Here is a 15,977-nt window from a genome sequence, read left to right on the forward strand (position 1 = left end):
GGGGTCATGAATATGCAAATACGCAGGCTAATATGATTCACACACATAACAGGTCTTTCCACGGCCGGCTGTAAACCCGTATGTACTCTGCAGATCTCACCTCGACCGCGGGTGTGAAGAAAGCTCATCACTGCTCACGCCTCAGCTCAGGGTTACACTCCATATAGCTTTGGCACGATGCTCTCTTAAAGGTTGTATGGAGGATTTTTTTTTTTTTTAGTTTCAAAGTGTCAATGAAAGTTTAAAATACCATTACAGAGATGCAGCAGCTTTGTAATTATGATGACCAAAAAAAAAAAAAAAAAAAGAATGAAAATCTATGAGCTGTGGATGTAGTGAGGCCAGATAAACATCAGCCAATAGAAAACGAGGCTGCCTCATTTTCTATTGGCTGTTACGTTGTCAATCAAACGCCCTACGTTTCTAGTGTAACTGACTCGCCGGCGCGCGGGGATTACGTGGTTTATGCAGCGGTTCTTAGGCTGCGTTCAGACTGCAGCCTGAAGTGACCCAAATCCCGATTTTTTGGCTTCTATGTTTCTGTATCTGATCTTTTAATGACAGTCTGAACGATACAGATCAGATTTTTTGAAATGCGACCCAGACCACTTGGATATGTGCTCCTGAAACCGATACATATCTGATCTTTTGACATGCGACTTCAGTCTGAACGGCCAAAGCGCATTCATTCGACCTACACGTTATCAACAAGCTACAAACATCACTATTCTGCGCTGAAGTAGGCGAAAATTGTTAATGAACTCCGTGTCACTGAAGTGAAGCACATCACCACTCACCACTCTTGGCTCCGTCTCCACATCCACACGTTCCTTTCAACGGACGTCGCTGCCGCTGCCCCCACAAACACCACGACCAAAAACCTCGTCCTTCTCCTTCTCAAGTCTCCTCTTTAAAACAAGTAAGTTGTTCATGTTCTGGCTCCGGTACGAGAGGAACTTTAAAATCTCCAGGTGCTCAATGCTCGTGTCCATGTTTGGACAACTTCCATAAACACAGAGACGCTCGCTGCGGTTGACGTCGTCGTGTCTCCAGTGCACATGCGGGACACTTTCGGGCCGTTTACTGTTCACACATTGGATCACGCACAAGTCACATTTAATTGGAAATGTGAACGACCTCGCAAAAACATCGGATTTCACAAAAAAAATCGGAATTGAGCGTTAAACCCTGCAGTCTGAACGTAGCCTTAGAGGCTTTTTCAAACTCTCGCCTCCTCGAGACACAAAGTTTGTTTTGCGAGAATCCACGACCAGTTCGCTGCAAAAGAAAGTCCGTTTTTGAGATCGCTGAAAGAAGAAGAGAAGAGCTGTAAACGTGATTTCTAGAGCAAGGAGGCGGGAGGAGGTGTTTCTAGTGAGGGAGCTGTGGAGGAGGGAGGTGGTGTCACGCATGCACATTTAAAAAAGGACTGTCGCTGTATTTCTCGTTCCTTAACAAATCCTCTATACAACCTTTAATGCCATACTGAGGCACATTAAAGGCAACGCTATAGCATCTCCACGGAGTCAAGAAGGTGAGGGAACTACAATCAGAAAAAAAACAAACAGGCAGAGGTGAATAGAATCATCAAAAGTTGAGTAATTACACTTTAAAATAATATTACTCAAGTAGAAGAACAAAATAGTGGTCCAAGAAATTACTCAAGTAAGAGTAAAAAGTATTTGGGAAAACTGTGTTACTCAAGAACTAAGAAAATACTACTTAAAGAATAACTGTAAGGAGGTAACATCTTATAATTTGAAGTTAATATATCTGGAAGGAGAAAACAATAAATAATGCACACAAACTGGTATAAAGATGGATGAACTAACTCATATCTAAAGTAGCGGTGCAAGAAATACAACTGCCCAAATCATTTCATCTTGTCAACATAAATCTTTTGTCACCTGTAGACTTACTCAAAGTGGGAAAAGTACTTTATTCAAGTAAGAGTAATATGAACTTAGTTAGCTTTTGAAATTTTGCTTTTAACTCAACGTTCGCTGCTAGAAAGTACTTTGAAAAGTATTTCTCTAAAAAGTTATTCAAGTAAATGATGTGTACTTTATCTGTGTACATAATATACATATATTTGTTGAAGTTTGTTAGATTTGTAATGCAATGCAGGTACTGTGCAATTATTGTTTATAATGTACAGGAAATAGGAAGTCTGTATATCTGCTTTGTTCATTTGGAACGGTAGAAAAAAAATGGTGGGGTTAAATAAGTATTTTCTTCCTCCCACTCCTTTTTTGGACACTTTTTGGACAGGCAAGGCAAGGCAAGTTTATTTGTAAAGCACAATTCGTACACAAAGTAATTCAAAGTGCTTTACAGAATAAGAAATACATTAAAATCATAATAAAAACAAATCAAAACATAAATAATCATGAAGATTAAAATTTTTAAAAAGAGAGACATAAATTGGAGAGAAGAGTGCAGAATGAAAACCTTTCAGTCATATGCACAGTTAAACAGAAATGTTTTGAGCCTGGATTTAAACAGCGTCACAGAAGAGTCTGTCTCACATGTTCAGACTGTTCCAGGTTTTAGCTGCATGAACCTGAAACTCTGACTCCCCTTGTTTAGTCGTGACTCTGGGCACCAGCAGGAGGCCGGTCCCTGAGCTCCTCAGAGTGTGAGATGGTTCATATGACACTAACATGTCACAGATGGACTTTGGTGCTCGGCCATGGAGACACTTGTACAAGCAGAGCTGCTTTAACTCTAGTCTCTGAGCCACAGGAGCCAGTGCAGAGACCTGAGACACAGGACTTATGTGCTCGTACTTCCTTAGTTCGAGTAAGGACCCGAGCTGCAGCGTTCTGGATGTTCTGGATGTTCTGGATGTTCTGCAGCGTCTCACAGCTCGTTTGGAGAGACCAGTGAGCAGAACATTACAGTATCTAACCTACTGGAGACAAACGCATGAATAAGTTTCTCCAAGTCTGATTTAGACAGTAAACCTTTGATTTTTGCTATGTTTTTTAGATGGTAAAAGGCTGCAGATGTTATTGATTTGATGTGGCTGTTAAAGTTCAAGTCTGAGTCCATTATTACCCCTAGATTTCTTGCCTGATTTGAAGGTTTTAGAGAGAGAGACTGGAGGTGATGCTGACACTGTCCCTTTGTGTCTGTGGACCAAACACTATGACTTCAGTCTTGTCAGACACAAGGAAAATTCTGCGTAACATTTATTTTGCCTGTTATTATAGAATAGAAATAGTTACTTTTTGTGTTATATCTATGTATTTATGTTTTTTTAAATTTATGTTCTATGTATTACTGTCTGAATAAATATTCATTCATTCAGTGTAACTCAGTACTACCCACCTCTGCAGATCAGGTGTGAGACTTGGCATTTTGGGGATACAGAAGTTTAATGTCGTACTGTTTAACAGACCGGGGAAAGTTGTTGGTGTAGATACAGAGAACAGCCAGTGGTGAAACCTCTGTCAGAAAAATTACACACTGCACCTTTAAATAAAGCAAAACAAAATAAACATTGATTTCCAATTGTTAATTTCAGTTAACAAGGATCTACTGATACTTACCTGCTGAGTAAATGATCTGTGCTTAAAGCCTCGCTGTGGGACATTCTACCCAGTAACTCTCCAATGCAAATATTCAGAGGTGTGACCATGTTGTCATTTTGCGGGTCTCAAATAAGTCTCAAGTCTTTGACCTCAAGTCCGAGTCAAGTCCCAAGTCAAATACAGGCAAGTCCAAGTCGAGTCTCAAGTCACTGGTTCATAAATCCAAGTCATAGTCCAAGTCGTCTGCTCTGAGCTTCAAGTCATTACAAGTCTTTAAACCAAAGTACCAAATATAGTTTCGATTTTTGCAATTTGTATGACTTTTAAGATAAATTGTACATATAAAGTCATAGTATATTTATATATGAGTAATTATGAAGTGTATAAGAGTAATAGAAATGCATTTTTTTATCTCTTCACAAGACCTTAGAGTGAATCATTACAGACAGAATAGAAAGAATTTAGATTTAAAAGTGCCTCTCAAGTCTTCTCAAGTCCAAGGCGAGTCCCAAATCTTAGTACATTTTATCAAGTCAAGTCTCAAATCCTAAAAATAGCCACTCAAGTCTGACTCGAGTACCCACCTCTGCAAACATTAAACAATAGAAATCCAAGGAGAAGTTCTACACCAGAGGCATTTCTCTCGATTACATTTTGTTATTTTACATACGTATTTCAAAATAATAATTAACTAACTGAAGGACATCAAGAATATAAAATTGTGATTAATAAATTATCTTTATTAAAAAGTATGAAAATCAAGATAAATTTACAAAGTGAAGAGTCTCAGAGGACAGTCTTGCACACTAGACTAGAGCACGTGTATGAGCTGTAAACCTTGTCCACAAATCAAAACATATCCCTCCTCTGTCCCTCCAGTGTCTCTTTTCTCTGTATAAACCTCTCCTCCGTTTTTATTTCCTGAGTCGTCTCCATCTCCAAACACCACCTCAGCACTTGACCCACTTTCCCAGTCGCGTTCCTCTTCCCAAACTGCCAGAGCTGCCGCGTCTGCCACATGGGAACATACTGCCCTCTGGTGGCCGATCCCTGAACTGCCAATTCTCCACAGACAGACTCTCTGATCGCAAGATGTAGAAACAATTTGATTCTCCTTTAGTAGCTTCAGAGAGGTTAAAGGAGCAGCGTGAGCCAGTGGGATGTGATATTGGTTCACCAGACTGATAAAAAGCTGATTTTGTGGATCTGAATTATCAACGATCTGGATTTTGATTTGAGAAACAGCCAGTTGGCCGTCATCTCCTCCACTTGCGATAGTTATGTGATAAAAGTCATTAAGTTTGATTGGGGAAATGTCCAAAGAGTTGACGCCGCTCTGATGTGCAGAAACAGTGAATATGGGTGAAGAGGGATTCTGATCGGACGATGAGAACGAGGGAAAATCCCACACAGCAATCTGTCCGTCTGTAGCAGCGGAAAACAGCAGCTGATGCCTGGAATATAAAGGGAAGATGAATGTAAAATGCTGTTTAAAATGGTGTATTTGCAAATGATTTTAGGTAAACCAGTATAATGTTTTGTTTTGGGGTAGCAGCAGCTTTTATTTTGTTAATAAAATAGACTGAAGTTGTAACACTCCCAGGTGGTACAAGCAATTTACATTAATTAAACTTTTATTGTTATTAATTTTTGGTAGTTAACTTTTAAAATGACTACAAAGTGCTTAATTATTTATCACTTTAAAGGTGCACAGTGTAACTTTTATTGTGGATCGTCCGCCAACTGCTTTTCTCATGGAGCTGTTACTGTTTGGCTGGAATTTTCCACAGTGAAGCATTACACTCGCTGAACTCCATGAAGTAGGGATGGGCATGATTAATCGATTAATCGATAATTGATCATTAAGAATTTCATCGATTACGTTAATTTTAATCGACAAACCGAATGTAGGTTGCTGTGTGTATCGTGACCAAACAGGTGTGTACATGTGTCTCTCTGCATCAGAAGGAGCGAGACACAAACAGTGGGTCAGTCTGCAACGTACCGAAGCACAAATGTGTATTTAACGATGACTTCTACAAGAAATTCCACGCTTTCCGTTGCGTTCGGGACAAGTGTGAGTCCATGTGCACAGTGTATAAAGCAGGAACATATGTTTCTGTGTCCAGTGGGAAAAAAGTTTTACCAGGTGAGAGTCGCTCAATGTCGATGACGAGTCCCCACCTCCCTCCCCCCGTACGGTGTCCTGGTTTTGACAAACGCAAATCTGGTCACACTAACCTGTATTCCACTGAGTCATGTCTTTTAATCCGACAGAAGTTGAACCGCATCAGCGACACAAGAGCTGTAGTTTTATCTTCGCTGAGTTTATGCAAATTAGCGATGCAGTTTTAAGTTTTGTTTCTGTGAGAGTTGCGCAAAACTGAATTAAACACATTATAATGTCAAACGGGCTGATGTGGCTCTAGAGTCGTTACGGTTTATATGTCGTAAAGTTGAATTTATTTATGCAGATTAGTAGTGTAGATAGTAATAATAATGATGATCATTTTAATATAAAAACGTTAATGATTAATTGATAATCGATCGTTAATTCTTCCGACGATCGATTAAGAAAATTTCATCGAATGCCCATCCCTACCATGAAGATAAGCAAAATTATACTAGGTCTAGACACAGGTTAGTTCTACGGAGTCTGTTTTTCATGGCATTTTTAAGCAATAAAAACATCTGTAATATAATCTGGAATAATAAAATAGACAAGTTTTATGCTGTACTGCGGAACATTCCAGGCAAAACAATCATATCCCCATGGAGACAAGCAGGTGGTGGACCCTCTGCCGGGAAAGTTACACAGTGCACCTTTCATTTAGTCTTAACCTTGTATATATTTACTTTTAAAACATTTTAAAATCACATAATAGGTACCATGCTCTGTTATTCATTTCAGTGTTCAATGTAAATAAATACTGTCATAATATAAATTTCCTTTTTCAATATTATCTATAATTTTATAATCTCTACAGTAGCTTATTCATTGTTTTGTTATGTTACAAATGTTGTGAAATAATTACTTAAGGCTGCCACGCGCTACAGGAGAATTTGCCGGATTTTGGTTGCGATTTGTTTGTTTGTTGTGAGTTCAGGGAGGCTGCGCTCCTCGTGTGTGTGACTCCGAGCTGCTCTGTCAGATCATAACCACCAAACATCAGCAACGCTACAAAAACAGCTAATAAAACAGAGCGTCGGAGGCAGACGAAGTGACGGACAAAGAGGCGCAAGATACAAACTCAGGAAATAGCGAAAAAAATTATTAGGTACTCATCTGTTGTAAAGTTGTAAATGTAAAGTGCAGCATCTCATCCATATTATCTATAGAATTTGTCCTTCGCAAATAATGACACAGAGTCCACAAAACTGCGCTGTTAATCCAGTATGAAGTGTTCTTTAAAAGTAAAAAGGCCAGAGTAGTTCCTCACATGTTGTCTGTTTACACCCACACAGCGCACGGATCGAGGTGAAGCTGCAGATTTGCGACAGTGACTCTACTTCCGGTGGACTTTATCGCCAATCTTTTATGCTTTAAAAATCACGTATCTGAAGTTTTGCACCACATTTCACAAATAATAACAACAAAGTTTTGACTTGTATCTAAACTAGAAGTGCAGTGCTCCGATCTATTGAACACTTAAGAGTCTCAAAGCGAGTCTTTTTACTGTAGACAGGAAACAGCTTAAATGATCACACTCACAACAGTCCAGCCTGTGGTATGCAGACAAATCCAGTCTTATGTGATTGGAGATTTTTAAAATCCCTTTCTCCTTGTGTCTGTGGGGTACGCTTTTTGTTGCATATTTAAAAATCGTTTAAAACAGAAAAATCCTCTGGTGTGTGGCGGCCTTAACTTGCAAAACAAAATAATTATGTTGTATCCAGTTATGTTTTAGCAATTCGACTCTCTCTCACCTGTTCCCTTGTGCGTCCTGTAAACAGCAGGTGGCGACACTGAGCACACAGCGCTGATGATGGAAACTCTCCCACAACAACTCAATGCGGCGCTTCACTTCACTCACAGAGAAGAGTCTGAGGGCAATAACACTTCATTAAACCATTCAAATCAAAGAAGGTATCAACTAAAGCTTTTTCTATCCAGTCACTGTACCTGACGGCTCCATCGCTACAGGCCAAAGCGAGAGTCAAAGAGTCTGGGGTCTGCTCCAAAACGGCCATCGACATGTATCTACAGAGAGGTAATATTAATAATGAACTTAATTACAAAGTTGTGATAAAAAGTGACAAAAATAAATTAATTGCACAGTGTTTCCCATAGATTTTGCTTTGTTTTGTTCAATTTATTAAGTATAAATGTCAGTTACTGCCTATATATATATATATATATACTTTTAAATACTCTTTTTGGGTCTGTGTACTATTCGTTCTGTTGAATTTCAATTAAGATCAAAAAACAATACAATGGGAAAACGAAAAAAAGTTTGTTATTCCATTATTCCGTTTTAGTGTCAAACAAAAACAACAGATTTCGATCTCTATTTCCAATATTTAACTTAACTTCCAGGGCATATAAACCAGAGAATAAAATATCAAAATTGAAATAGACAGACTGTTTTTTGATTGTTGTTCTTTGAAATGTTGGAAATAGAGATTGAAATCTGTTTTTTGTTTTGTTTTGTTGGGACACTAAAACAGAATAACGAAACAACAAACATTTCATTGTTTTTCGTTCTTAATTGAAATTCAAAAGGACAGATGGTACACAGACCATTTTGACCGGTGCAGTCTCTTTTATAAGTTTATGATAAAACAACAAACAACAAAGTCTATTTTGTTACGCCAAAATATAGTCCAGTTTATTTTACACTATGGGAGCCCACCAAGAAAAAACAATATGTGAGTATTTTCTTTTACAGGTTATTTAGAAAGACTTAGAATTTTGCCTTTTGTGCTATTTACCATTTGTTATTTATTTATTACAGCACGGGATTGTGAGAAACACAATTTCTATTCTTTGTATGATCTTTGTATGAAGAATTGACAATAAACTTTGACTTGAATCAAACATAATTTACCACAATAACAATTTTATGACTTCATCGTGAAATTATTTGGTATATTATTGCATTCTGTTGGTCAAATTAACAAATAATATACAATGAAAATCTTTTATTTGAGCCGGTACCTCGTTTCTGGATCCATCTTGACCATCTTGTGTCTGTTCCTCTTCCTCTCCCACTGCTCGTCCAATCGGTGCGCTGCCACCTGGATCACCTGACAGGAAGGAGCCTCCCCCCGATCACCGCAGCCAATCAGGAGGCGGTAACACTGCATCTGAGCCCGCCCGCCTGCGGACACCACGAGCGCCGACAAACCCGCCCTGTCGCCGTCTTGGTTCGCCACCGCCGTCAACGCCCTCACACTCGATATATGATCCGTCAGAACTGCTAGAACTTTCATTTCGCCTTTTTTGGGGTTCAACGCCAAAACGGTGACGCTGGTATCTTCCCCGCCAGTCACAACAATGTCCCAGCATGCATTTCTTTGACTCATAATCCGTCCTAACCTGTGAACACACCCAATCCCTCTTCCGTGTATCCCTTCTCGTAGACTCCAACCAATTTTCCCATTGGCTTCCTTCACCGTTTTTTCCGACGCCAAAACTGCGCCTTGTTTGATAAAAACTAGAGCTCCATTTCCCGTCCAGTGTCCTTTTTCGTCCGTCCAAAGACTCCAAGATCGATGCCCACCCCCACACAGAACTGACAATAATTTTTCTTGACGAACAGGGTCCCACACGACAAAATGGTTGCCGTGAAAACCTACAATTGCAAAGCGTACTTCTTGGACACTCTGTTTTGTAGCGTCGATATTTTTTAAACACACGTGATTCGTTTCAGTCGATTCTTCCTTTTCCTCAGCCAAAATCTCAACTTCCTGTCCAACTTTTGTCTCCAGAATCAGTATTTTTTCAAGCCACTCCATTCCTTTACAAGCCCGTTGAACTCTTAAAACCTCCAGGACATATTCTTGAGTTTCGGACACTTTTGAATGAAAAATCCTCACACATCCGTCGCGTCCTGTACTGTAAAAAAGACCTGAATGCTCAAAAACTGAAGTCACCCCTTGTTTACCATGGACACTGAACAAAGCACTCACTGGAGTTAGTTTTAGCGTAGGTCTGCCTTTGTTTGTATCTTGATTTAGCGTACTGGCTTCTTGAATTTCTTCCTCTGGTTCTTGGTTTACTTCATTAGCAAGATTTTTCTCTAGAAGATCTATTTCGTCCACTCTGCTCTTTGTATTTTCCCTTTCTTGGAACAAAAGTAGTGACCCTCTTCTGTCTCCACAAACCCAGCCGATATCTTCTCCCAAATGAACTCTTATAGCCGCTGTTAACCATCTTTTACTACATTTTGGCAGCTCAAAACTCGCCAATTCTACCACTTTTAATTGAACATTTTCACTTTTTGTAACTTCTATCCACCAGCGATGAACAAGACCATCACTTCCAGAAGCCAGCAACCAAGCGAATCCATCTACGCTTCCTTTTCGCCAGATTAAACTATGAATTTTCCCATTTCCCGCAACCAAGCGCACTCCACTTTTTGGATTTGCGATAGAAAAAACCTGCACTGATCCGTGAATATTCGCCACAGCGCACAAATGAGTGAGTGAGTCTTTGTTTTTGACGCTAACTACTTCCATAACGCAGTAGGATTGAAATTCAGGTGGTCCTTGCCAAACTAGGTCCCATTTTGCGTTTGTATATTCATAGACGCCTCCTTTATCTGTGCAAACGAGGAATCTACAATCGCTCCATGTTGAGTTTTCAGAATCTAATGCGCAAATTACTTTAGGGACGCCAACGCCAACAAAGTGTGTGTCGACAGTGGACTTTTCAATTGTTGTTTTTGCATCCATTTCATCATTTAAATCGCTTTTATCATGTTTTTGGAAAACTTGTTCGGTTTCAAGATGGCTTTGGTCTTGCTTCTCCACAAAAGTTTCACTGAGTTTAAGGTTGTCCATTGTCACTTCCATTTTATTTACCATATTTCCAGTTTCAGGATCATCCATTTGAAGTGCAGGTTCTTCTTTTTCTAACTTTAAATAGTGAGCTTCATGTTGCGTTTTCATGTTTTCTGACCTCAAACTCTTGTCTTGTTGTTTAACTTTTTGCTTCTTCAACTCTTTTGCGTCTATTTTGTCCACGGGAAACTTCAGATCTTTTAAATTCTCTTCATTGTCTTCCGTTTGGTCTTGCTTTACTCCGAGCTTCCACAGTCTCACTCCTCCATCTGCTCCACCTGATGTCACCCAAATAGCTTTTTCACAGCTTTCTGAACTGACTGCCAAAGAGCGTACACCTCCAGCTCTATGCCCTTTCAGCGTTTGCACAACCTGACCGTTATCCCACATCAAGCAAGCTCCATCTTCTCCGGCGCTGAAAACTTTGGAATTCAAAAGCCTTACAGAAAAAACTCTAGCCTGATGTCCGTACAAAACGTGTAAACAAACTGGATTCTCTTCACCACAGTGTCCTCCCTTTCCTCCTAATTTCCCAACTTGCCAAATTCTGACACTTCGATCGTCCGAAGCGGAAGCAAGAACTCCCTCTTTTTCCGAATATGAAATGTCAAAAATGACTCCGCTGTGACCCAAAAGACGCCGTTCCACAGGGGGTTTTGATTCAACATTTTCCGCTACCTCTCCTGGTTTCCAAATAACGAGTTGATTAAAAACAGTTCCTCCGATAAGCACAGTATCAGACCAAGATTTGTGAGCTAAAACTAGGGCAGAGTAAAGAAGACAGCCTTCGGAGCATGATCGCCGGTAGAGGATAGTTTCTGAATCAGTGTCCAGGAGAAGAGCACTGTTATGGGCTAAGGCGACGCAAAGGAGTGGGCCTGGGTCTCCGGACATCCAGCGGACATCTAGAATCCAGTCGTGGAGCTCAATAATGGGGTGAATGTTTTCTAAATGAAGAGGGTCCGATCGGTGGAGACGGATGAGACGTACAGCTTTGCCTCCAAACACTGCCAAGTCGTAAAAAGACTCGTCTGGTCCTAATGGAATAAACAGACAAGATAAACATTTGGTGAATTTAGATTAGAGCTGGGTATTATTAAGAAGTTATTGATATGATACAAATCTTGATACAGTGCACTTTCGATTCGATACGATATATTTCAAATCGATTCAATACGGTTCAATAAAAAACAAAGGTTGTGATACTAAAAGTCTTTGTTAAACCACTTCTTGGGCAAAGTTTAATATGAAAAGCACCCATTTTAATCATCAAAACAGTGAAAATGTCAAATGTGTTGCATAAACGAGTTTCCTTCCTCTAAACAAGCATCAAAACTGTCGTGCTGTAACAAAATAATTTAGTAAAGGAGCCCACGATATCAATACCGTATCAAACACATTAAATGATACGATATATATTGATATTTTTACATGCTCCTAATTTAGATACATGCGAATTAATCCATAGGAGCAGAGACTAAAATATAAACTATATAAACATTTGAAACTCCTCCATTACACATTAAAAGGCCGGTATTCTGCTATTTTCTGATCTATGTTATAATGTTGTTGCTCCCTCACAAACATCTGGAGTTGTGTTTTGTTTCATTCACTCACAAGTTTAACACACAAACCGCGATTATTCAGGCTTCTTCTCTCAAACAGAAAACACTCTGTTACACATTGTGATGTCATGTGGTAGTACAGGAAGGGCTTCACTGTGTTTTTAAACTCCATACACCTTGACTAGAGTCACCTATATCTCTACTGGACAAGAGATAAAAAAGTGGCTGTTAAATTGAAAACTTTCGCTTCATGACATGACAAGGTAGAACAGAGCATTTCGAGCTTTGGAAATGTAGACAGACTAATAATAAAGGGTGACTCAAACATGTTCTGTGTGAAAGAAACACAACACAACTCCAGGTCTGCTCTTGATGAGGTAACAACATTCTAACATGTGCCCAGAATCAATTTTGTGTAATATAAGACCTTTAAATAATCTTACCAGGCTTTTCTTGCTGTGGTGTTTTTGCATCTTGTTCTTGCTGCCGTTCTTTTGGTCGTATCCCGTGGATTCTCTGGTGCTGGAGGACGCTCAGGGAAGAACAGTTTTTGGGAGAAGGATGAAGACTGTAAACTGTCAACACTGGACCCTCACCTGCCAGGACAGAAGAAGGTTTTGGTTATGTGATTGTGATTAGCACTATTTTATGTTTTATTACTTAGAGGAAGATTTAATCATGTCTGATCCTGGAATATGGTAAATAAATGGTCTTACATCAAAGCATCCCATTAATACAAGAGTCTAATTCCATTCAAAAAAACTGCTTAATTGTGAAATACAGGCAATAAATGACATTTAAACTCCACAAACTGTTTGAAAAAATAAAAAATAAAAATCTAGAAAACATTTGTGCCACCATAGTCTCAAAAAATCTACAAAATCCATGGGAAACACTGTAGATACTCTGGACTAAAAACAGAAAACAGAAAGTATCACATGTTTAGATTATGGACTTTTTCCTACCAGAGAGCAAAAACTCGTTTTCAATAAACTCCAGAGCTGTGACAGGAGCAACCAAAGCTGCAGTCTCCATTTGTGATACTGACTTTAGTTTTCAATCAGAAATAAAAACTTTAAGATAAAACTTCACTTGAAAACAGATGCCAAGTTAGCCACACATGCTAACAGCCACCGCTTGGTCTGACATTTTAACAGCCCTAAAGGCAGAATATTCCCATCTCAACGTATACGGGGAATGTCTATATTTGATCAATCTCGTCTGAATCATAACAGAAGTTGTCAAAGCTTTAAAATCAATAAAATATCAAATCTGTCGCCAAAGTCCAGAGCTTCACATGTTTTCACTGCTGCTTGTCGCACTTCCGGCGTCGCTGCTCCATGCTGCGCGCTGATTGGTTAGACAAACATAACACGTGTTTTAATTGGCTGAAGCGCCACACGTGACCGCACGACTGTGTGGGTTTTGTAATGCCGCAAAGGAGGCAGGAGATGGCGCTAGAGTTCAATGGAGGGTGGAGCAGCTCTCTGCACGTGAATCTGTTACTGCGGGTGCACGATGCATAAAATGAGCATTTTTTTCTCTCGTTTATTTTTCAAATAATCAGGCCTACATATTGCTTTATTGTTGCCAGTCGACGGATTCCTTCTCAACTAAAATCAGTGCAGGTGACAGACTAAACTGTCTATGCAGGATATTTAATGTATAACAGCTATATTACCTAGGGTGACCAAACGTCCGTTTTTCCCCGGACATGTCCGTATTTTGCGTCCTGTCCGGGGCGTCAGGGTTTTTTTTTTTATAAAGTGGTGCAAATGTCCGGTTTAGTCCTGTTTAGTCCTGACCCACCCGTGTGTAATTACTACCTGTAATACACAATACGCGTTCATACGCTGTAAAAAACTGCAAAAAAAAAAAAAAATTGCAAAAAAAAAAATCCGAGGACCCCCCCCAAAGGTGTCCGGGTTTTCACAAACGGAAATATGGTCACCCTAATATTACCATTATTTAGACTTTTGTCCGAACGTGGAGCAACAAATCATGCTGCATTTTAGCGATCAACAACTTTGCCAAATATACTCCTTTATCAACGTTGTGTTTGAAAAGTAAGTTTTAAAATTATATTCATAAAGTGACAAGCATTTTTGCTAAACCTCAGACATAGCTAACCCGCTAGCCGCCGCGTTCCAAACAGGAAGTGAACATGGGGACGCTTCTGGCTCCACGGACTCTGTTTACAATTGTTTTTACATTGAAAATTTGTCACCCCTCTCTCTGTGGCTGCACCAGTGAGCCTCATTAGTTTGGTTTGTATTAACCCTCTCTACACGATCCTGGTGTTTTTATTTCACTATTTTGTCCATAAATTATTGTTCTAATAATGAGTTTGGCTCCAAATTCGCACCTATAACTGCTGACACTATGAGTCTCATTTGACTGGAGCCAAACGCTATGAGTGACGTCGCACTCCCTTTGTCCACTTCTTTATACAGTCTAGACAAATGTGATTTGTTGTTTGTGCATTTTGCTGAAAACAGAGACTGTATGACAATACATGTTGTGTTTTTTTTTTCTTTTAAGAAGTACACTTGGGCTATTGTCTACGATGTCATCCTGGAGACATGAAGCAACTAGTGCCAAGGATGAGAACCACAACATGGTGGGACAATGAAGTACGTCACTAAATGTGTGTTTAACTGTAATGACTCTAACACCTGCTTCTTAGCCACATGTTTATATGTTTCTCCCAGCTATTGTATCATTATTTTACATCAAAACCAACAGTCTAAACTAAAGTTATGTAACATAACTTGCTTTTTCCCCATGACTCTAACCAAATCACACCAAACACTCTGCACTATTGTTTATTGTCAACACAAAAGAGTCAGACTTGGCCCAGAGCTGGAGCTGTTCCTTCTGATCATCTTAACTCCAGCCACAACATGGTTTACAGTTTGTGAATCCATGTGCGAGGCTTTCGAGGAAGAAAAATGTAATTGTGACGTTTATAATGAACTCAAACTAATCTACTCATTCACCTGAGCAGTTCCCAGAGCAGAGAGAGCCTTTGTGGAGGTTCGTTAGTGGTAATTAAGATCCAACTTATCAGAGGAGCTTGGCAGAGCGCCCTAAATCTCGCCTTCTAATGAGCCTCTCTCTGCAGGACTGTGTGCACGGACAGGGCTGGGCTGAACATGTGGGTGGTGCAGGCGGTTTCTGTCAAACATATAATTACTGCACAGATTTGTTTTGTTTTCTGCTACGGTCGGGTCATCCTGCCTTGTTACAGTTTAACACTGTCCTGGTTCACTGAGGAGAGATGTAAACAGACAAGGAATTCATGTTCATGTTTCAAAGTGGCTCAGATTTAATAGTTTTTCTTTTTTCTTTTATATCTTTTAGTTGGAGAATCTTGGACAAAACTTCTGGCAAGAAAAGGTAAGGAAAGAGAAGGGAAGTTTATTTGTCTGTCACAATTCGTACACAAAGTAATTGAAAGTGCTTTACAGAATAAGAAAAACATTAAAATCATAATATAAATCAAAACATAAACTGCCTCCACTGCTTGATTGCAGGTTTTGGATCAGAGGTAATTACTAGGGATGAATAAACTTTTGCGTATAGAATTGCCAAACTATTACAAGAAATGACATGTGTTTCTTTTAGAGATAGAAACAAGGTTATATTCAAGAATCCATTGAGACAGAAATATTTAGTTCTCTGCTGAGGACTCAAGTAAACCTTTGCAACAGAGCGACACGATATTGGAAATTACTGTGATTTGCAATATGGTTGTTAAAGGTCCAATATTATGCAAAATTGACTCTCGTGAGCTTTTAGTCATATTATAATGTTGTTATCTCCTCAAAAACAGACCTGGAGTTGAGTTTTGTTTCATTCACACATGTTT

At 39.4% G+C, this 15,977-nt stretch overlaps 1 protein-coding gene across 1 annotated transcript; it reads right to left on the reverse strand.

Annotated features, from left to right (window-relative positions):
- Positions 1–4,268: 4,268 nt before the first annotated feature.
- wdr6 (WD repeat domain 6) lies at positions 4,269–13,427 on the reverse strand. The gene is made up of 6 exons (XM_055166202.1): positions 13,072–13,427; positions 12,550–12,702; positions 8,695–11,578; positions 7,660–7,737; positions 7,464–7,580; positions 4,269–4,990 (listed from the first exon to the last, which is right to left on the reverse strand). The coding sequence occupies exons 1-6, from the start codon at positions 13,139–13,141 to the stop codon at positions 4,348–4,350; spliced, it is 3,945 nt and encodes a 1,314-aa protein (XP_055022177.1). The 5' UTR covers positions 13,142–13,427; the 3' UTR covers positions 4,269–4,347.
- Positions 13,428–15,977: the final 2,550 nt, after the last annotated feature.

Source organism: Boleophthalmus pectinirostris, unplaced genomic scaffold (assembly GCF_026225935.1).
Source record: "Boleophthalmus pectinirostris isolate CB_2022bp ecotype Guang Dong unplaced genomic scaffold, ASM2622593v1 HiC_scaffold_8, whole genome shotgun sequence".
Taxonomy (NCBI): domain Eukaryota; kingdom Metazoa; phylum Chordata; class Actinopteri; order Gobiiformes; family Gobiidae; genus Boleophthalmus; species Boleophthalmus pectinirostris.